This window comes from Antechinus flavipes, chromosome 1 (assembly GCF_016432865.1).
Source record: "Antechinus flavipes isolate AdamAnt ecotype Samford, QLD, Australia chromosome 1, AdamAnt_v2, whole genome shotgun sequence".
In the NCBI taxonomy this organism is placed as follows: domain Eukaryota; kingdom Metazoa; phylum Chordata; class Mammalia; order Dasyuromorphia; family Dasyuridae; genus Antechinus; species Antechinus flavipes.
In genome coordinates this window covers 79,820,362-79,842,649 of record NC_067398.1, presented here as the reverse complement: position 1 = coordinate 79,842,649, position 22,288 = coordinate 79,820,362, and the positions used below count along the sequence as shown (strand labels likewise).

The 22,288-nt window shown below is 39.3% G+C and overlaps 1 protein-coding gene across 1 annotated transcript in view; it reads right to left on the bottom strand.

Moving 5' to 3' along the window:
• LOC127553843 (inter-alpha-trypsin inhibitor heavy chain H4-like) overlaps window positions 1–21,914 on the bottom strand; it is a 35,716-nt gene extending 13,802 nt beyond the window's left edge. The window contains exons 1-11 of the mRNA XM_051984887.1: window positions 21,834–21,914; window positions 21,281–21,441; window positions 13,260–13,364; window positions 12,901–13,063; window positions 12,532–12,642; window positions 11,792–11,920; window positions 10,941–11,057; window positions 10,349–10,517; window positions 9,270–9,395; window positions 6,056–6,237; window positions 5,520–5,705 (exon numbers count right to left, since the gene is read on the bottom strand). Coding sequence (XP_051840847.1) covers window positions 5,520–5,705; window positions 6,056–6,237; window positions 9,270–9,395; window positions 10,349–10,517; window positions 10,941–11,057; window positions 11,792–11,920; window positions 12,532–12,642; window positions 12,901–13,063; window positions 13,260–13,364; window positions 21,281–21,441; window positions 21,834–21,914 — 1,530 coding nt within the window. The remainder of the gene's footprint in view (window positions 1–5,519; window positions 5,706–6,055; window positions 6,238–9,269; window positions 9,396–10,348; window positions 10,518–10,940; window positions 11,058–11,791; window positions 11,921–12,531; window positions 12,643–12,900; window positions 13,064–13,259; window positions 13,365–21,280; window positions 21,442–21,833) is intronic.
• Between the last annotated feature and the right edge of the window lie 374 nt (window positions 21,915–22,288).

Genomic DNA, 22,288 nt, shown 5'->3' with positions numbered 1-22,288 from the left:
GAAAAATCACTGTTTTTATCATTCTAGTCATCTACATTTTAAACTTTATTCTAATTCTGATTGAGGCTTTTTCCTGTGGACTTCAGACATTACCCAAAAAACTTTATGCTTAGTAGCTTTATTTATATGCAGAAAAACTGCCTGTTGTTAAGAGTAATAATTAATTTTATCACTGTAAACAAAAAACCCCACTCTTTAAAAAACCTTGATTATCATTTTCTGTCCTCCCAAAGGGGGGGGGGGGAGGAGAGAGAAAGAGTCACAAGGTAATACTAACTGAAGGTTTTCATTAGTGATAATTTTTAAATGAGAATTTTGATTGTTATTCTTGAAAGATAGTTCTGTTTAATGTAAGTATAGAGGGTAAACAGCATTTCTAAGTAATCTGGTCATTCAACAAATGTCAAAAGCCTACTATTTATAAAGCATTGAAAGCCCTAGTCATATTTTGGATATAACCCAGATCATATACACAGCATGACAGAATTTTCCCCCTTCTACATTATGGCATAGTTGAAACATCATTTTTCTTAGAAAGTTTATGAAGTATTCAACAATGCCAGTTCACATTTAACCACTGTAAAAATAAAGCGACTTAGAGAGGAAAAAATAGACCTAATTAAAAGGGATCATTAGGAAAAGTACACCAGGCTAAAAGGAACCATAGACAATGAAGCAATATCAATGTTAAACATATATATACCAAATGGCATAGCATTCAAATTTTAAAGGAAAAATTAAATGAATTATAGGAAGAAATAGACATTAAAACTATAGTAGGGAAGAGAAACTCAACTTTTCCCTCTCAAAGCTAAGTAAATCTAACCATAAATAAGAAAGAAATCAAGGAGATGAATAGAATCTTAGAAAAGTTAAACATGATAGATCTCTGGGGAAAACTGAATGGGAATAGAAAAGAATCTACCTTTTTCTTAGTTAAACATAGAACCTTTACAAAAGTTGACCATGCATTGGGGCATAAAAACTTCACAATTAAATGAAGAAAAGCAGAAAATTAAATGCATCCTTTTCAGATCTTAATGCAATTAAAATTATATTTAATAAAGGGCTGTAGAAGCAAAGATTAAAAGTTGATTAGAAACTAAGTAATTTAATTCTAAAGAATGAATGGGTCAAAGAACAAATCATAGAAAGAATAATTCTATTAAAGAGAATAACAGTAAGACCACATTCCAAAATTTGTGGGATAAAGTTAAAGCAGTATTCAAGAAAAAAATTATATCTCTAAATGTATACATCAATGAAAGAGAGAAAGATCAATGAATTAGGCGTGTAACTAAAAAAAACTAGGAAAAAAATGAAAATACCAAAATATCAAAATAGAAACCCTAGGAATCAAAGGAGAGATTAATAAAATTGAAAGTTAAAAAAAAAAAACCATTAAAATAAAACTAGGAGCTGATTTTATTCAAAGAAACAATAAAAAAAGGTAAATCATTGATTATTTTGATTTAAAAACAAAGAAAACCAAATTACTAGTATCAAAAATGAAAAAAGATAGATGTACTACCAATGAAGATGAAATTATATTAATTAGGAGTCATTTAGCCCAATTATATGCCAGTTAAATTGACAATCTAAGTGAAAAGGATGAATATTTATAAAAAATATAAATGGCCCAATATGTAACTTCATCTTAACAAAAAAAGACTGGACAAGTCAGCAAAGAGCTCCTACAAAAAAATCCCCAAGGAGAGATGAATTTACAAGTCAATTCTACCAAATATTTAAGGAACAATTAATCCAAATACTACACAAATTATAATAAAAATAAGTAGGGGCAGCTACTTGGTATAGTGGATAGAGCACCAGTCCTGAAGTCAGGAAGAACTGAGTTCAAATCTGGATTCAGTCAGTTAACACTTCCTAGCTTCCTAACACTAAAAGCCTGAGCAAGTCACTTAACCCCAATTGTAGGTAAAGATGCCATATCAAATTCCTTTTGTAACACAAATATAGTTTTGATAACTAAACCGTGGAGAACAAAAACAGAGAAAGAAAACTATATACTAATTTTCTTACTGAATATCAACATAAAACTTTAAGTAAATGATAGCAGAGAGATTATAGCAATACATTACAAAGATCATACATTATGGTAAAACAGGATTTCTTCCAGGAATGCAGAGCTGGTTCAATATTAGAAAACCTATCAGAATAATTGACTATGTCAATAAGAAAAACAAAAAAATCATATAATTATATCAACAGATTCAGAAAAAGCTTTTGACAAAATGCAACAGCCTTTCCTATTAAAAACACAAGAAAACACAGGAATCAATGGAGCCTTTCTTCAAATAATAACTAATATCTATCTAAAACAACTACAAGCATTTTCTATAATGGGGATAAGCTAAAAATCTTGCCCAGGAGATCAGGAAGCAAGAATGACCATTATTACCACCATTATTCAATATTGAACTAGAAAGGTTAGATATAGCAATAAAACAAGAAAAACAAACGAAAGAATAAAAATCAGCGATAAGGAAACAAAACTCACTCTTGGCAGATAATATAACAATACATTTAGAAAATTCTAGAGAATAAACTAAAAACTTGTTGAAACAATTAACAACTTCAAAAAAATTGCAGGATATAAAATAAATCCACATAAATCATCAGCATTTCTATATATTAGGAACAAAACTGAGCATCAAGAGAATAAAAAAAAGAAATTCCATTTAAAATAATTGCAAAAAATATAAAGACAAACACAGGAATTATATGAACATAATTATAAAACCTTCACATAAAGAGAATAGAATTATACAATACAATTAGAGAAATATAAATTACTTTTGGGTAGGCTAAGCCAATATAATAAAAATGACAATTCTACCTGAGTTAATTTACTTATTTGGTACCATTCTAATAAAAGTTCCAAAGAATTATTTTATAGAACTAGAAAAATAATTCATCTGGAAAAACTAAAGGTAAAGAATATCAAGAAAAAAAAATTTAAATGATAAGAAGGCCTAGAAGTCCTGGGTGTCAACCTATGTTACAAAAGTGATAATCATCAAAACAATTTGCTATTAGGTAAAAAACAGAATAGTGGATCAGTGAAGTATAGATTACATAAACTATAAATAATAGTAAATAAATTACATAATACAAACAGTAGTACACCATAGTAAAGGTGTGGTTAATGAACCCAGAAATATGAACTTTTAAAGAAAAAACTCACCATCTGACAAAAATTGTTATGAAGAGTGGAAAACTGTTTGACAGAAATTAGGTACAGATTAGCATCTCATGCTGTATACCAAAATGAGGCCAAAATGAACCAATGATTTAGACATACAGAGTGATATCATAACTAAATTAGGGAAGCATAGAAAAAAACATACTTTAAATCTGTGGAAAAGAGTTTGTGATCAAACAGGGATAGGAAGAATTAAGGGAAATAAAATAGATAATTTTAACTATATGAAATTAAATTAAAAAGTTTTTATGCAAATGAAATGAATGCAGTCAAAATTAGCAGGAAAATAAGAAAATGGGGGAGGAATTATATCAAAGTTCTCTGATAAAGGCTTCATTTCTCAAATAAACAGGAAACTCAACCAAATTTATAAAAATTAAGCTATTTCCCAATTGATAAACAATCCAAAGATAAGAAGAGGCAGTTTTCAGAAGAAGAAATCAAAATTATCTGTAATAATATAAAAAATGCTCTAAATCACTACTGTTAGAGATATGCAAATTAAAACAACTGAGATACCATCTCACATTTATCAAATTGACTAATATGACCAAAAAAATGTCAAAAGCTGGATGGGATGTGGAAATATTCGAACACTAATGCACTATTAATGGAGTTATGAATTAATCCAAACAATCTGGAGAACAATTTGGGACTATATGCATACCTTTTGATCCATTATAAGGATCGTATCCCAAAGTTACAAGAAAGGAGAAAATATCAATATATACAAAAATATTTGTAGCAGTTCCTTTTGTGGAGGAAGAGAACTGGAAATTGAGGGGATACCCATTAATTGGGGAATGGCTGAACAAGTTGTGGTATAGGATTATGATAGAATATTATAAGCAGGATGTTTTCAGAAAACACTGAAAGACATAGTATATGAAAATGAAATCAGTCTGATATGATCTATTCTTAACCCAAACTTGTAATGTTCTTCTCTTAAATATAATCATTTTCTGGGAGCAGGTTTCTTGGGGGGCTTCTGGAGGCAGCCTTAGTTTCAGTTCAAAGTAATAATCACCTCAAATTCAGCCAGGAGCTAAAAGTTCAGATCCTTTATTGTCTCCTTCAAAATAGCCTGGTTAGCTTTCTTAGAGGCCTATCTCTCGCCTTGATTCCAAGAGATCTTGCCGCTAGTCCTTTGTCTCTTCCAGCTTCAGCCTCCAGCTCCCTCTGAATCCAAAGCCTCCAGCTAGCACAAAGGTGGAATATGGAATGAATCGGTCTTGCCTCCCAAGAGTGGGCTCCTCCCCTCGTGGGCTCCTCTCTAGTGGGCTTGTCCTTTAGTGGGCTTGTCCTTCTGACTTGTGAATCTCCTAGACTTGTGAATCTCACACTGAATCATGGCTCTGAATCTCCTGTAGCTTCCAGTGGGCTTGTCCTTTTATATGCTCTTTTAGAGGTGTGAACTCTTAAAGGTGTGAACTCTTGCAGAACTCTAACAAGTACTAAGCACATTACTGAATCAGAGAACTGCTAAGCACCATGCTTAGCACATTTTGCTAATTGAAGTTGGTGCTCTTACTTAGTGGTACTCTTAACCCTATTGCTCTTAGCTCTTCTCTTTCTAAAGGTTCACCAACTAATCTTTTTATGATATGGTCTGGGAAAGACAGTGATGGGTACTGGGTAGAGATCTGGCCTCTAAGATCTAGGTCCAATTTCTTCCTACCACCTCTTTCCAAATTCTACTAATAATCAAAAACTCAATTCAAGTCCTTTCCCTCCAAGGAAGCCTTTATTATCCACTTCATCTCATGGTGACTTCTCTCTCTTCTTTGACTTCATGTTACATTGATTGCTTCTACTTCATTCTCCAGGAGACTCCTCAGTGAGTGCTGTCTCATCACATTAAAAGCTTTCTGAAAACAGAAACTGCCTGCTCCTTTTCTGTCTCCTTCAGCTTGCTAATGCCAGGTCCCACATCTGTTTCTGCTTTTTGCTCAAAGAATGTCAGCTGCCCAAACTTAGGAGCTACATTAGATCTGCCAAATTGTCCACTCCTTGATGGTAAGGCCTAGGTCTTTCTGTCATCTCCTCTCCTCCTTCTTCCCCAAGATTCTGAGCTCCTTGAGAATAGGACCTACACCTGCTTCTTTCCACACTAAGCTATCAGTGAGGAGCACAGATCTGGACACAAAGTGGAGAAAGGAATTTTTGTGATTTAGGAAAGACAAGATGATAAATAGATTGAGTTTCAGGCAGAGTCACAGCCATGATTAGGACCCATGTCTCCTAGCTTTCAGGTCAAGGCTCTCATATGTAAGGATTTCTGTGCTTCACTTACCAACTGGCTCTTGACTTGGACTGAGAGCAAGTCTGGGGCTTGGGGCTGAAGCTTCCCGGCCACCACTAGCTCAGAGCCCTGGAAGAAAACCCTGAAGTTGTCCTGGGTGAGCAACTCCACAGCATTTTGTGGGTACTGGAACTTCACCATGGTCAGCAATGGGTTGGCCACCTCCTGGTAAAAGTCCTTTGGGAAAGAGGGAAGAAGTTAGATCAGACTGAGGCACAGTTGGAAGGGAAGCTTCCTGAGGTCTGTAGGACTTCAAAGCTAAATGGGGTTTTAGGCATGTTCTAGTTCAAATAATTCTCTCACTGGACACAAAGGGAAAGGTAAGTCCCTAGAGGGGGAAATAAAAAAAGCTTGTCCATTATCACACAGGAATCAAGCAGTAGATTCTAATTAAGGATGTGGAGGCTCCTTTCTCCTGTCTAATTTCTCCATCCCCCAGTACCTGACATAACATTCCACACATAAAGGGTATTCATGATCCCCCTGGAATGTCTCTCCATGGAATCCTAAAGGCCCGGTACTGGTACCTGGAGCTGCAGGTCAGCATCCGAGTCCTCATAGATGCGACGGGCCACCCCACCATTTCCCAGAGCCAGCTTCTCCAGGAAAGCATAGTTAACATCAAAGCCAAAGCCCAGGCAATAAAGGTAGTAGCGGCCCCCAATAGCTGCTTTCACATTCTTCTGAATCTTCTGTGGATTTTTCTCCCCTGTAACAGGGGCCAATGGATGGACAGGGAGGAAAGAAAAACATTGATTAAGTATTCAGCAAGTAAGTAGTAAGGCAGAATCATAGAATGTCAGAGCTGGGAGCTCAGAGACTTATTCTAAGCCCCTCATTTTACAGATGAGGAAACTAAGGCCCATAGAGGCCAATTGAGATCATGGCTCACAGGTAGTGACAGAAGTGAAATTTGAATGTAAGTTCTGTAACTAAATAGCCAATATTCTTCCAGGTACCTTAATGCTTCTATCTCCATATGTACAGGATCTCCTCCCCACAACAATCCCAGTTCAAAGTGAAGGTGATAAAACTGAGGACCAGACAGAGCATGAGACTCGTTTCCAAATAGAACTTAAAACCAAAATGGCAAACCACCTAGTTCTCCCATACCCATTCCAGCAAAAATCTGAAATTCACTGCAGATTGAATATCAATCAAGAAGTCCAATGAGGAACTTCATCAAGTGCTTTTATTCATAGATAAAAAGTCAATACCCAGGGGCAATAAGAAAGGGGGGTCACTAACATAGGCAACAAGCCAGTAGTCTTCCAGAGAAGGACCTGAGACCAGTTGCCTGCAATTTTTTCAGTCTGAAGGGAACAAGAGCACTGGTTCCCCAAAAAAGTTTCAAGAGGAACAGGATCTACTATGAATATGACTTGGAACCTGGATACCCCAGCACTCTGAAGATCCCTAATCTCATCTTCTCAGGTGCCAATGTGGGTTTTGAAGATTCAAAACCTGAATCTCAACGATTAAGGAGAGACAATATCTAAATGTGGGAGGACAGCAGCATAGGAACTGAGGTAATCCAGGGTGGGATCAAGTAGGACCAACTCTAAAAACTTCCCTCCATCCCCCTCTTAAAAAAAAATCCAATCTCAGCAGGACATCTAACCTGGTCCTGGTACAAAGTCCCAATTCAGGAACTAAAGCTGGGGAGATGGATAAAACACAGAAGACATGGACCAGTGAATAAAAATTAGAGCAAATCTAGAAATCCTACCAATTGTATCAACAGAGACCCAAAGTGGGATAAATGGCTACGCCACAAGGACTGCATGAATAGCTGAAAGAAATTAAGCAAGAGGAGTAAAGCAAAGTCAAAACTATGAAGGAAAGAATTGGGAAGAGAATAAATAATTTAGAAGACAAAATAGTAATTCTTGGCCTATGTTAGAGATTCCCTAAAAACCAAAATAAACCAAATGAAATACAGCAACTTTACAAGACAGCAAAAAATATTGGAACAAATAGAAGAAAATGTAAGATAGCTGATATTGAAAACAATGGAGCTGGAAACCAGTTTAAGGATGCAAAATCATCATATTCCTTGAAAACAACATTTAAAAAATATTGGACACTGTATTTCGAGGAACATAACAAAAATTAAAATCTATATTAAAACCATAGGGCAATGTAAAGATAAAAAACATTCAGAAATCATCTCTTAAAAGAAACCTCACTAGCTATGTGACCATGGGCAAGTCACTTAACCCCAATTGCCTCAGCAAAAAAAAAAGAAAAAGAAAAAGAAACATCAAAAGATAAAAAGTTCCAGAAAAATCACAGCCCAGAGGTAGAACTCCTACATCAAAGAACACATTGCAAACATCTAGAAAGAACCAGTTCTAGCATCAAAGAACCAGAAAAAAAATCATATAAAACTTGTCAGCTTTTCTAGTAAATGAGAGTAAATTTTCTAGTAAATCTTGTCATCTAACATTTCAAAAGGCAAAAGATTTAGACTTACACCAAAGAGTAATTGCAAAAATGGGTATAATCCTAGAAGGAAAACAATGGATATTTAGGGATCAGAGGATTTTTAAGCATCTGATGAAAAGATTAGAGCTGAATAGAAAATTTGACATGCAAACACAAATTCAGGAGAAATGTAGATGCTTAAGAAAAACATATGATTCCACACTGAGGAAAAGTTTTCCATGCTAAATCAAACAATATGTATTTCAAGTTCGAACCTCTTTGTTTTTTTTTTTTTTTAAATAACTTTTTGTTGATAGAACTCATGCCAGGGTAATTTTTTACAGCATTATCCCTCGCATTCACTTCTGTTCCGATTTTTCCCCTCCCTCCTTCCACCCCCTCCCCCAGATCGCAAGCAGTCCTTTACATGTTGAATAGGTCGAACCTCTTTGTGCCTTAAATATTCAGTTTTACAGAATACTTTAATACAGAGCTTTAACCCAACCTTTGTTTTCTTATAGAGACAACAGTTGAATTTCTCAAATCTAAATTTTGCTAAATCTGATAAATAAAGGCTTTTATATGGAGTTGATGGGTAGGGAGGGAGAAGGAGAATAGAAAGAGATATTAAAGGCCATCTAGTTCAAGTTTACATATGTGAAAGCTGAGACTTCCGGAGGAAAAGTGATACAGGTAGTGTCAGAAGTGGGATTGGAACTCAGGTCCTCTAAATTTAAAGCTACTTTTATCTGAGCAGGAATCTCCTCTATTGCATGCTCTCCTTCTAAATCTTGAAAGAGTATGACTCCTTCAAGATGGCAAAGCTGAGGCCCAAGGGTCTTACTTGTCCAAGGTCATTTGGAGATTTAGTGGCATAGTGGGATTAGAACCAAGGACTCCTGACTCCCAAACAACTGTCCTTTCTGACATGTCTTCTCCGAAGCACACTGAATGAGCTTTCTCTAGCTTTATTTACTACTCCTCTTCAGGTCTCCTAAAGAACTTAGCGACGAGACACACCTGAGTCCTTTTGTCTGTCTTGTTTTACCCTCTTTATTCTTTATATTTATGTATCTCATCTCCTCATTCAGGCTGGGGATTCCTTGCTAGCAAGGACCTGTTCTAGTTCTCCATCTCTCCTAGAAATGTATGTATTCTGAGGGTAGGGCCAGGATGTCCTCATCCTCTGTCTTCCCTAAACTGATGCTCTCTTGTCTTGGGAAAGGATCCCCAGAACAAAAACCCCCAAGAATACAGAAATCCCCCAGAAAGTTATTGACAGAGTAGAAAGAGTCCTTCCCACCCCCACTTCACCTGTAGTAGGATCTCCATCTGTGAGCAGGATGACCATGGACACACTCCCTGCTGGTAACTGTTCTTTCCTGTTGCTCTCATCCAACATCCTCACAGCCACAAGGGCAGCCTCATTGATATTGGTTGCTGGGGAGAAAAATTTGCTCACACCGGTCTCAGCTTTGGTACCAACTGAGAAAGGTGAATGAAGGAAGGCCTAGAAGAAAGAGAGGGATGAAGGCTTGGCCAGAAGCAGAAGTATAGCAAAGAGCAGCAGAAGGTGGAAGCTGAGAGATAAGATAGAAAGGGAAGATGGGCAAGAGACCGGTCAACTTAGAGAAGTATAGTTTTTTAGGACTTAAAAGCAGGGGCTTGCTTCAAAAATTTGAAATTAATATTTGGATTCTATTTAGATTGGCCATTCTAGCTTGAGGTAGAGTTATACTGGGTATGGTGAAGGAGAGAAAGAGCTTAGAGAATCCGGGGAGGGGTATAGATCATAAAACAAGTGATTGTTCTGCTGGGTTAGTGAGCTTGGGAAATAGGGCCAGGGGCTAGTTAGAAATTAAGTCAAGCAGATGCCAACATTCTTCTCCAAAGCTATTCAGTGGGTCCTGTTTTAGCAGATCTCCCAGAAGGAAAAAGAGGAGGTAAAATGGAATAAATTTCATCACATGAGGAGGTACAAAAGACCTAATACAGTAGAGGGGAAGAATGAAGAGGAATGAGCATTATTTGAACCTAAATCTCATCGGATTTGACTCAAAGAGGGAATAATATACATAGTTGGTATAGAAATTTTTTTTTCAGTTTATAGAGAAATAGGAGGGAAATAGGGGAGAGGAAAGGAGGAGACTAATAGAAGGAATGGCAGAAATAGAAGGGAAAAGGATAAGAAGGAGGGGCTGATTAAAAAAAAAAAAGCAGGCTGAGGGAGGTGGGAAACAAATGCAAAACAGGTGAAGATGGGAAAGGTGAAAGGGAGAGAAAAGCAGATCTCCCAGATTAGATTTCTCCCAAACCTTCAGCTAAATAGCCAGACTAGGAGACACAAGGCCAGTCATATTGCCCACCCTCTGGAGTCCTGATCCCTTACTCACATCCATGTGCATTTATACTGCTGGCAAATTGCTTAGCTTCCTCCACATGCTGAGTTGAGGCCTGAAGCAGGGCTGGTTTCCACAGGGTCACTTCCCCACTGAAGATGACCAAGTTAAACTGGTCCCCTGGATTGAGATCACTCAGGATCTTTATCAGGGCTTCACGAGTCTAAGAAGAAACGAGACTCAGGAAGCAGAAAAGACAGATGGAGCAGAAGGCTTAGGCCCTCTAAGCAGGGGTCCTCAAACTTTTTAAATAGGCCAGTTCACTGTCCCTCAGACTGTTGGAAGGCTGAACTATAGTAAAAACAAAAACTTTGTTTTGTGGACCTTTAAATAAAGAAATAGCCCTGGGTGAGGGGGATAATCGTCCTCAGCTGCCACATCTGCCCCGCAGATGGTAGATTGAGGACCCCTGGCTTAGGGAATATGGATTTGAGCCTGGAGAACATGGATCTCTTTCCACTTAGGCCATTCTCTGACACATTCCCTCTGGGACTGAGCCTGATGGAGAAATTGCATCAGTGACAGAGGAACAAAGTAGTGGCTTGTGATAAGCTTGAGTCCTCTCTTGTCTGAGTGGAACATTTACCTGTTTAATCTTCCTACCGGCCATGGACCCACTCTTGTCGATGACAAAGACCACATTCTTGGGCAGTGGAGACAGCTCTGCTGGGGCAAAGTGATGCACGAAGTATCCATTCTCAATCTGCAGTTTGGGGATAGCTGTGAGTCAGAACTACCCCTCATAGCCTTCCTGACCACCTTTGCCAAGAGTAGGTTTTAGTCAAGCTTGCTACCTCTACATTTCCTCTCTCTGATCTAACATGGAGACCTTTAAGTTTAGTAAGTTCTCCTTGATCCTTTCCTTTTCCTCATACCGGGAACATCCTCCCAGATCCTCTCAAGATCTTACTCAAGGTCTGCCAACTGAGCAAAGCCTTCCCTTATCTCTCAGGACTATCCTTAACAACTCCTGTGCCAGATATTTGAATGTTTAACAAGATAGCTTCTCTAAGGTAGGTCATATGAGAACTATTATCATCATTTTACAGATATCAATATTGATTTATCTTGGCTAGGTAAAGTGACAGTGGGACCATTTAGTTCAACTGTTCATTGTTCAGAGGAAAAAATTAAGAGTCAAAGGAGGAAATTGCTTTAGGGATATAACAAGCTATGTCGATAAATAAAATGGAAATGCACAGTGGATATGTCCTGTCTCTCTCAGCCTGGAGATTCCTTCAGGTCAGGGCCCTAGCTTGCACATCCTGTATCTCTCCACAATGTTCCATAGAACAGAGCTCAGCACCTTGCATGGATTGGTTCCCTAGAGGTCTTTGTTGCTACTCAAGTCAAAGGATACAAAGGGCTTGGATGTTGACCCTCTCACAGGGTTCCCAGAGCCCATCAGTCTCATTGCCAAGTGCCCCCATCATTCACCTGGATGTCCCCTGCAGCACTGGTTCGGTCCACATCATAACGCACAATGAAGTTACCATCCAGAATCGTGTCCGGCTTCCCCGGCTCTTTCTGCTGCTGGACCAGAGATGGCTTGAACACTATGTGAGCCTGCAGGAGGAGAAGCTGGTGCTCAGAAGTTAGCTGAGAAACCACAAGGATTTATAATCCTTCTCATTGGTCCAACAGCTAGAGAAACTGAGGGAGAAAATGAGCTAGAATAGATGGTGGGTAAGCTTTTCCACTTGGGACTCCTTCCTTGTCTGGGACTGGCCTTAGCCCAAAAACCAATGGAAAAGCTGAACTGCCTCTGTTCTCTGGGAGGTCCTTCCCTGGGGCTTGACAACCTGAGATTCCCAGTGTCTTGGCTACTACCTGTCCCACCCTACTTTAGTTTCTCCTGTCCCTCTTATGATTTGTAGCCATTACATTTGAGATTCTTCCCCCATCCCCACCATAGGGCTGAGCCTAGAGAAAAAGCACTGGAATTAGGGAATTGGAAAACTAGACTCTAGAGAAAGTCATCTATCCCCCTGACCACAGTTTCCCTATCTGGATCATAAAGGGTTGGACTAACTGGACTTTAAGTTTACTTCACTTCTGACATTCTATGAATCTGGGAGATCCCAAGCCTCTGGAAACCAGATGTGGTGAGGGCTGGGCTGCATGGAATAGGGCCCAGACTCTGTTCCACTATGTTCCCCCAGGTCTCAGAATCTGACCTTGGTCTTGTTCTTTGTTGTGGTGAGGGCGTCTGCCAGGTTCTTGGTCATAAACGTGCTCTCAGTCTCCAGAGAGGCGATTCCCTGAGGCTCAAAGATGTGGATATCTATCTGTGAGGGAGAGGGGTAGAAGGCATGAGAAGAAGGGAGGGAGGAAAGGGAAGGAAGATGGAAGAGGAGGGAAGAAGAGGGAAGAGGGAGGGAAGAAGCTCTGCTCAGGGAACTCAGGAAGAGCCTCTGGCCCCAGGGAGCCCCTGCTGTGAGGTGGGGGTAAGGAGAAATAGGCTTCTGTCTGTTGGGGGGGAGGGGGTAAAATGAGTGCATCAGGGCAGACTTCCCAGAGGAGGAGTCCGGTTTGAGCCCCATTACCTGCAGGTGTTTGACCAGCTGTTGGGGCCGGACCTTCAGAATCAGCTCATATTTCCCCAGCTGCCTCTTCAACAGCTCCTCGTAGACCAGCTCAAATGTGACGTTGGCACTTGGGGCCACATTGACAGACACCTGGAACTGCTCCAGATTCCTCCCTGTGACCCTGGGTGGGAGGTGGGCTCCTCAGTGTCACTGAGAGTGGCCAGGGGGACTAGGGAGGGGGCTTGGGCAGAGCTTGACCAGGTAGAGGTTGTCAGAATGGCCAAAGCCACAGTGTAAACAGGTCGGGGAGGAGACACTCTCGGGCAGGGGGTTGGCTTGTGGGACTCTGATGCCCACCCCTTGTCCCAGACACTTACCTGATGATCCCAGCACTCTGCCCCCTGCCCACAGCCGTGCTGTACCTCTCCTGGGCAGCTGCCTTCTCCTTGATCTCTCCTGGGTATGTTACCCCATCAATGATCCTGAGGGGGCAGAGAAAAGGGAAACAGAGAAGCCTCAGAGAAGGGCCGGGGGTCCTGGGAGGCAGAGGGAAGAAGGCTGACAGAAGAGGAGGGAGAAGATCTGTCAAATGATTCAATGTACATGATGCAACCTAACTGTTCTGGATTGTCCTTCCTTGTTCCTATACAAATCCTCTATCATAAATGACGGACAGAAGCAGCTACACCTGAAGAAAGAACACTGGGAAACGAATGTGAACTATCTGCATTTTTGTTTTTCTTCCCGGGTTATTTTTACCTTCTGAATCCAATTCTCCCTGTGCAACAAGAGAACTGTTAGGTTCTGCAAACATATATTGTATCTAGGATATACTGCAATATATCTAACATATATAAAACTGCTTGCCATCTAGGGGAGGGGGTGGAGGGAGGGAAGGGAAAAATCAGAACAGAAACGAGTGCAAGGGATAATGTTGTAAAAAAATTACCCTGGCATGGATTCCGTCAATATAAAGTAATTATTAAATAAAAATTAAAAAATAAAAATAAAAACACAATAAAAAAAATCCTCTATCATTTAAAGCCCTCCACCATCTGGTTATAGACCTCACCTCCAAGCTCCTCCTTACAAAACTCTGCTTCAATCAAACTGACCCCTTTGCTCTTCTGTTCTTGTGTGTAGTTAACATTCCGTTTCCCAGCATGCCCCATTCCTAGAAAGTACTGCTACCCAACCTTTGCCTCTTAGAGGCAAATCTTAGATCCCTTCAGTGTTGGCTCAAATGCCTGCTCCTACCTGAAGCCCTTCCTGATCTCCGCAGGAACTTGTCCCTCCTGAAATTTTTGGACATTGTAATACTTTTAACATATTTATATGTATTCCTGATATAATAGAAACCCAAAAGTAGTAGAGACCCTAATCCTTTTCAAGAAACTCCAGGCTACCAGGCCTTCGGAATGATGTAGTCACTTTAGGAATATAGCTATTGGAAGTGATGTAGCACAATCTTGACAATATGTGTGGAAAAAAAGAGAATTGGGCCCGATATCTTTATTTCACCAAGCTACCCTTTAAGTATGTCTAGTTTTTCATCCAAAAGTCTGGGCTGCTATCTTGCATCGGGACTCGGACAACAAACATTTTTTAGTTTCATGAGAAGAAGAGTGGTTGTTAGTCCCCATTGCCAAACTCAGCACCAATCATTTTGACTCCAATCTCTTGATGTCATTTACTATGTTCTGTTCTTTGTTCTGTATTCCCAAATCCCTATAAATTTATGTTTGCTCCTGGCTCTTTCCTATCTTCCTTTCTTGCAATTTAACCCATTTTAATTAATGTTATAATGATAATAAAATTTTACCTCTTGACTTAGAAATTAAGCTTCCAAAGTGCTTAGGGACACCTGTGTCACTGTATTTCCATTTTAGCTCTATAACTCCAATATTGAGCACTGTACTTGAACATAGATGCTTACTGATCCATTGATTCATTGATTGATCCTTCTATCTGGTTTTCCCTCCTCCAATCTTGCCCCTCCTAACCATCCTACACATGCTCACTGACAAATCTTCCTAATGTGTCCTGGGCTTAAGAAACTTTTAGTGGCTTTCTCTTGCTGATTTAATAAAGTAAAAATTTCCATTCCTATAATTCAAGGTCCTCCATCCTCTGGCTCCCATATCTGTCCAGATGCAGCCAAAATAAAGAAATTCACTATTTCCTAATTTCATCTTGTCCTTGCCCATCTTAGTGCCCATTTCCTAGTGATAATTATCTCAACACCCTAATTGGGTGACTGTGAAGGTGGATGGAAAAGAGAAGAGATTGGAAGCAAGGAGATCGATTGGAAGTTACTATAGCTGTCTAGACCAAAGGAAGTGAGATATTGAAACAAGATAGTAGCTGTGTGAAAGGAGAGAAGATTCACTGTGATTCCAACGTGAGATGTCATGGAGTTAGCATGGATTAGACTCAACAACAGATAGGACATGAAATGGAATATAGGAATGGTGAGAGAGGGCAGAGTTAATGGTTACTCTGACGTTACAAACTTGCATGACTGGGTTGAAGGTTGGCAATGCCTTCAATGGAAATGGGGTAGTTGAGAAGATGAAAAGTTTTAGGAAAATGCCATTGAGTTCGGTTTTGAACATTTGAACTTGGATCTCTAGGAGACATCCAGTTCAGTTGGCAGTTCCTAATGGGGAAATTATATAACTACATATATAGTTTTGCTCCATGTGTCCAAATCACCTAAGACAGAAGCATCCATGTGGGAGATAGTAGGGATCTGTTTCTCAGAATATCTTCTACCACTGATTGGAAGGAGATGGATAAGAGCAACCTCTTTTTCTTGTTCCAAGTTCCAAGACTGGAAGGGTCTTGTTGTCCTAACTGCATCCAGGATATTTAATTTACATGATAGACATTATGCAATGAATTAGATGGGAACTGCCTCTTTAAGCCCTGTGATCTTAAGAATTGGGCTTGGAGTTTTGCTCTGTTTTGTTTTTCTTCAGTTCTAGTTCAATGATGAAGTACACAGACTAGAGCTATGGTGATCTTGTAGGGAGGATCACAGACTAGATGTTTCTTCTGCCATACCAAGAGAGAAGCCTTGAGGAACAAGATTATCAGAACTAGAGCCTTAAAAAGGCTTTGGACTTAGAACTCATTGGGATGATGTTATACATCTGAGTTAAACCCAGACAATGAAGTGACGTGGGATTATAGCTTTCAGCTATGGGGGAAATTGTTTATAAGTTTGCTCTTCCTATACCTTTCTTTGTTTCTTTGTCAAAAGCTAATTTGGCTGTCAAGTAGATGAATGGAACTTAGATGTAGGAGATCTCTCTCTTCCCCTAGGTTATCAGCAATCTCCTCAATCTAGAGAGACTGCTTGATGTGATAGAGCCTTAGGAATAAGACTTCTTGGATTTCTAACATCACAGTTGTGAAGTCCATCCAAGCTTAGGATCTAGGACACAGACACACAGACACATGTATGCATGCCTACAACTCCCCCACCATGCATGCAACATCTCTCTTTCTTTATTCCCTTTCCATGGTCTGCAATTGTTACAAGAAGGATTGGGAGACAACTGGATGTAGTACTACTCTGGGCATGGAACACTTATAATAGTTATCTTTACAACTTTTGCCATGTCTAATAAATTATGTGACCATGAAAACTTACTTGCCTATATATTATAAAAAAGGAAAGGGTTAAAATTGAGTTTGTAAAATTCTCAGATGCTGTGTGGTGGTGATCCATAGATTTTCACTGGTAACGGAGGATTGATCTCAGGTCTAGTCCTAGGAGAACAGACTAATATTAGGTTTGATGAGCCTGCTTCTGGAAGGGTTTGATTGTATGGAATGGAGGGGCTGGCTCTTCATGTCAGACTATGCCTAAGTAATCTTTGATTTTTGTTTACTTATTTCATTGTGGACAATGGCTTTTCAATTGGTTTTAGAGTTGGAACCTGAACATACTCAACAAAAAGCCCCAATGTGTCTTCTTGTTTTTTCCTGACTGATTACCTTCAAAAGAAGAAGTGATGACTATTATACACCTCCAGATGGGGAAAGTGGTAGTGCCCTTTCCACTCCACCCAAGTGGACATGAAACTATGCACCCATGATACTGCTCTTACTTCGATGCCTGTTGTTCAATTCTGCCCTTCCTTAGTGAAGGACTTTTGGAGACACAATAAATGAAGCTTGTGAGTTTTGAACAACCAGATCAATACCAGAGGTCCAGGATATCCATCTCAGATTTTGGGGGCAGCTTAGACTGGTAAGATTTAAAGTCCTCTTTGGCCAAGCCCAGCAATAGATAGATACAAAGATATCGATTTCTGCAAGCAAGGGAAGGACTTCAACTTCTTCCATCAGCTTTGTTGCCTTGAGAAGTGAACTGGAAGGGGATAAATGCTTTGAAGTAACCATTTTAAATAAGAGTCACCCTCCCCAGGAAACTGAAGCAGAATGGAGAGATTATGTCCCTGATTTGGAGGGATATTTTTGTAGTTCTATTCTTTCATATCTTCTCAATAAATATCTTTTTTTGTAAAAGCTAATTGATTAAATGATACCAGGGCACCAATCACTGGTTCAAACAATGATATAGGGGATATATTAACTATAATTGCAATTTATATTGCAGAAAATATAATGGAATCATAATAATCAAGTTCCTATTTAAAAGAAAGCTTTTAAAAGAATAACCCAATTCTCTGGGTTATCCCATGAATTCTGAGGGAGTGATGTACTTGACAATGAGGGTTGCAGATGGGATAAGGACAACAGGAGGTTCCACGTGGGGTGTATTTCTGTCTTTGTCTCTCTGTCTCCATTTCTGTCTCTATCTCTCTGTATCTCTTTCTTTTACCCTCTTTCTCTCTTCCTTACCTATTCAAAGTCTCTATAACCAATTGAAAAAATTCTCTATGAAGGCACAGTCTTTTGTTTCACATTCTCTCAGATAGTTCCTGTTAGGCAGCACAGGCAGCAATGTACCTTAGAAAAGAAAAGAAAAAGTATTCCCCTCCTCCTTGCCAGGGTGGGAGAGTACATTAGGTCTATAAAGTTCCAATAATTTGGAGTCACATTTTATCATCCTGTAATTTAAATTCAGAAAACAGATTTTCCTTCTGATCCAATCACTTATTTGCAAAATTGGTTGCCTGGTCTATGTGTATAGAATCATCTGCCCAGATTTCAGAGACTTATACAAGACCCACCCTCTTTTGATGGCAGAAGCACATCTCCACCTTGTGGGTAAAAGATAAATTGTTCTTCCTCACTGGTTAATCGCAAATTGACATCTTGTCTTTTGTTCTCTTACAGAAAGCAAAATGTGAGCTCTTATAGGCTGCTACTGTTACTGAAATACATAAGAACGATGATACTCAGCAAGACTACACCAAGTGTTTTACACCAACTGTTACAAAATATGCAATGATTCTAGATACAGAATAGATCTAATTGAGGCTTAGGAGAAGAGGGAAACAGCTAGAGCCTCTAAGAGGTAGATAGGGTCTACTCTATTTCTCCATCTTCACTCCAGCTCAACTATCAGAGGCCCTCATCCTAGGAAATAGGGGAAAACATGTAATAGAGACATTCCAAAATCATTGAATTCATGCTTCTATCTTTGAGTATCTACTCATATCCCCTGGATCAGCTTATCAACGTCCTTTCCAAACTGGTCCTCAGAAGTTGAAACAATTTTTCAGAAGTGATTTGACCATACATCATTTACTCCATCCTAGTCAGAGGAGATTTTGGCTTGAAGTTGAGCTCTCCTCTTCATCCTTTCCCAAAGGACCCTTGACAATGCCCTCACATTCAGCCCGCATTTCCTTTTGTTGCTTATCTCCAATCATCCTTTCCCTCTCATCCCCCTTTTTTCTTATAGCTCTGAGTTAGGTGGAGAAGAATGGATTACCTACTGCAAATATTGCGAAAAATGTTTGGAAACCAGCTCTAGGATGGGAGGAAAAAGAACAGTGAGTGAGAGGGTAGGGAAAGAGAGGAGAAAAGCCTGTGTTCTGGATAGGACTACACACACACACACACACACACACACACACACACACACACACCACTGTCCCCCTATTCTGTATACCCCAATAGGAAAACTGGGAATGTGAACATTTCCAGGATGACAGGAAGAGGGAATAGTGGGAGAAGGGGGATTAAAAGAGAAAGAAAGAGAAAAGATCATAGAATGACAAGTATCTAAGGAGAAGAAGTCCATCCCTTAAATTCCAGAATTGGAAGGAACCTTAGAAGGCATAAAGAATCATGAAATTACAGTTAATACATATTATACAGTAGAAACACACACACACACACACACACACACACACACACACATGATATGGACAGAATAAACCACTTAACTTCTAAGCAATCAACTTCCTCATCTATAAAATGAGAGGGTAAAACCAGATTGTCTTTGAGGTCCTTTTCAGTGCTAAATCTATGATGGTATGACTTCCTAGATGCTTCCTCTTTCCTTCATTTCATACACTGCTCTAATCATTCTTTTCCTTCATCTTTCAGTGGTGGCTCATTTTGTGTGACATTTTAATGTGCTTGCTGCTTAAGAGTTTTTCCTCTTCTCCTCTCTTTCCCTTCCCTTCTTTCCTTTCCCTTTGCTTCTCTCATTCTCTCCTTTTCACCTAGTTTCTTCCTCCTCCCCTCCTTCTCCTTCCTCTTTTTTCTTTTTCTCTCCTTCTCGTCCTCTTCCTCAATTATAACTATATATTATATTTACAATGTCCTTTTCAAAATGTGGTGCTCAGAAATAGAAATAATTCTCCAGTTGTTATTTGACCAGAGGAGAAAATAGAATCACCAAATTCTTCATTATGGAACCAATGCTTCTCTTAATATAGTTGAATATTGAGTCATAACTTTGAGCTACTATCTTAGTTTTTGCTGATATTGGGATCTCAGATGATTTTGAGCATTTAATTTTTATCCTGACTTTCAAATTCAAGTTTCAAAGTATTCATTTATCCCCACTAAATTTCATATTATTTTTCTCAGTCTATTTTTCTAAGCCATAATGTTCATTTTGAATCTTGATTCTTCTGTTGACCAGCATATGTAGTTATGTCTCTCAGTTGTCTGCCACCCACAAGGATGCCAAATGTCATCTACGTCTTAATCAAAGTCATTGTTAGAAATATTAAACAGAACAGGTGATTAATATTTCACCCAAGCAAATGAAGATTTTCTTAGATAATCTGCTTCTAAGCAGAAAAAGACATCTTGAACATGTGGAGACAATTGGCATCCTTTATTATGGCTCTACCTTGTCTATATACCAGTTTTTTAATCTGGAGGCAACTTCATGGAAAGGAAAAACCCATTTTATTGGAATTGGAGCTATGTTCAAGATCAGTCAATATACTTTATTACTAGATGATCTTGAGCAAATCATTTAACTTCTTTAACCCTCAGTTTTCTTACCTGTAAAATATAGATCCCAATATCTGCAAAACTACCGCAAACAGTTGTGGTATGAAACTAATAAGAGGAAGCTGAACAAGAATAAATGAGTCCCAATTCCAATTGATCAATGATGGACAGAAGCAGCTACACCCAAAGAAAGAACACTGGGAAATGAATGTAAACTGTTTGCATTTTTTTTTTGTTTTTCTTCCCGGGTTATTTTTACCTTCTGAATCCAATTCTTCCTATGCAACAAGAGAACTGTTTGGTTCTGCACACATATATTGTATCTAGGATATGCTGTGACATATTTAACATGTATAGGACTGCTTGCTATCTGGGGGAGGGGGTGAAAGGAAGGAGAGGAAAAGTTGGAACAGAAATGAGTGCAAGGGATAATGTTGTAAAAAATTACCCTGGCATGGGTTCTGTCAATAAAAAATTATTAAAAAAAAAAAAAAAAGAATAAATGAGTTCATGGACAATGCTTTGTAAACCGTATAGAAATCTAAGCTATTATTATTAATGGACTATCATCCATATCCTCTATCTAGCTAGTCAGTCTCTAGCAATTTCCATAGCAACAACATTTCTCTTTAGCTCTTCTTTTATCCTTATCCAAATACTCTGCACCAAGATTTTTACTCTTGTTTCACAAACTTTCAAACAGATGCAGATCCTCAGATCCATCCCTTTTGAACAAGGTATGCTTTGCAATGCAATCTTCCATTCATGAGTCCTAGCCTACCAAGTCACTTTGAGTTAAATGAAATCACATGAAATCCTATATATCCATCTCTTTGTTCAGTCATTCATTATCCATTCTTTGAACATTGATGTATAAGTAAGATTCTTTTTACAAACAGGAATATGGAGAAAAGGAAGTTGGAGTATGGCATGATGGGGTGTTATGAAGAGGAGGGAATTAGGGAGTTAAGGGAACAGGTAATTCATGATCAATACTTACATGGAGAAGTTAGTGATGAAAGCCTTCTTGGGCAGCTCCACCTGGAAGATGGCCTCTTGAGCTTCTTTTGCCTTATTGACCACATGGCTGGTGATGGTAGTATGGGCAAAGTGCAATGTGACTTTGGAGTCTACAGTGAGACTGTAGAGATCAATGCCATTCTAGATTGGGATTGCCAGAACAAAATGGGAAAATATTTCAATTTTTCTTCCTCTGCCCTAAGGGATTGCAATTGTCTTAATAAGAAAGCTAGGCCCAAGTCATGTGTAAGCTAAGCTTTTCCCTGTCCATAGACAGCCCTCCCCCAACAACCCAAATTCTATGGAAGTTCTGCTTTGACTCTTTCCACAGAGGTAGATGGGTAAACACAACCCATTAAACTCCTAGCACTAACCCCATTCTCCTAAAACACTAATAATCAGATGTCTATTCACAGGTCCATGACATTCTTCTCCTCAAGTTCCCTAAAACACACTCACACTATTTTATATTCACATTCACACATTTGTACATACACACTCTCACAAACATGTTCATGAGCACATACAGGTACCTCTTGGGCAATGATGGGGCTGAGGGAGGCCAGAAGAAGGAGGAGAAGGGGGAGCAGCAAAGCATGAGCTGCAGGCTCCATTTTGACTAAGTATGGATAGGGAGGGGCCAGAATTTAAAATCAGTAACTCACCTCTCTCCTAGTTCTTCTCCCGCTTCCTTCCCCCACCCCCTACTCCTATAGATTCCAGGAAGCTGGTCACGAGGTAGTGTGTATTTACTGGCCAAATGCAGCCAGCAGATCAGGATAAGCTGCCAATACCCACCTCCTGGAGGGCCTTTGATCTATTGAGAAACACCTCCCCCCTACACACTCAGAGTGGAAGGTCTAGTATAGCTGTTCTTTGGCTAAAAGGTCAGACCCACTCACTCAGAGACCTCCCCTTTCTAAGTCCACCCACAACTTTTTCAACTCCAGCTATTTGGGTTGGGTAACACTGAAGCAGAGGAAAGGGC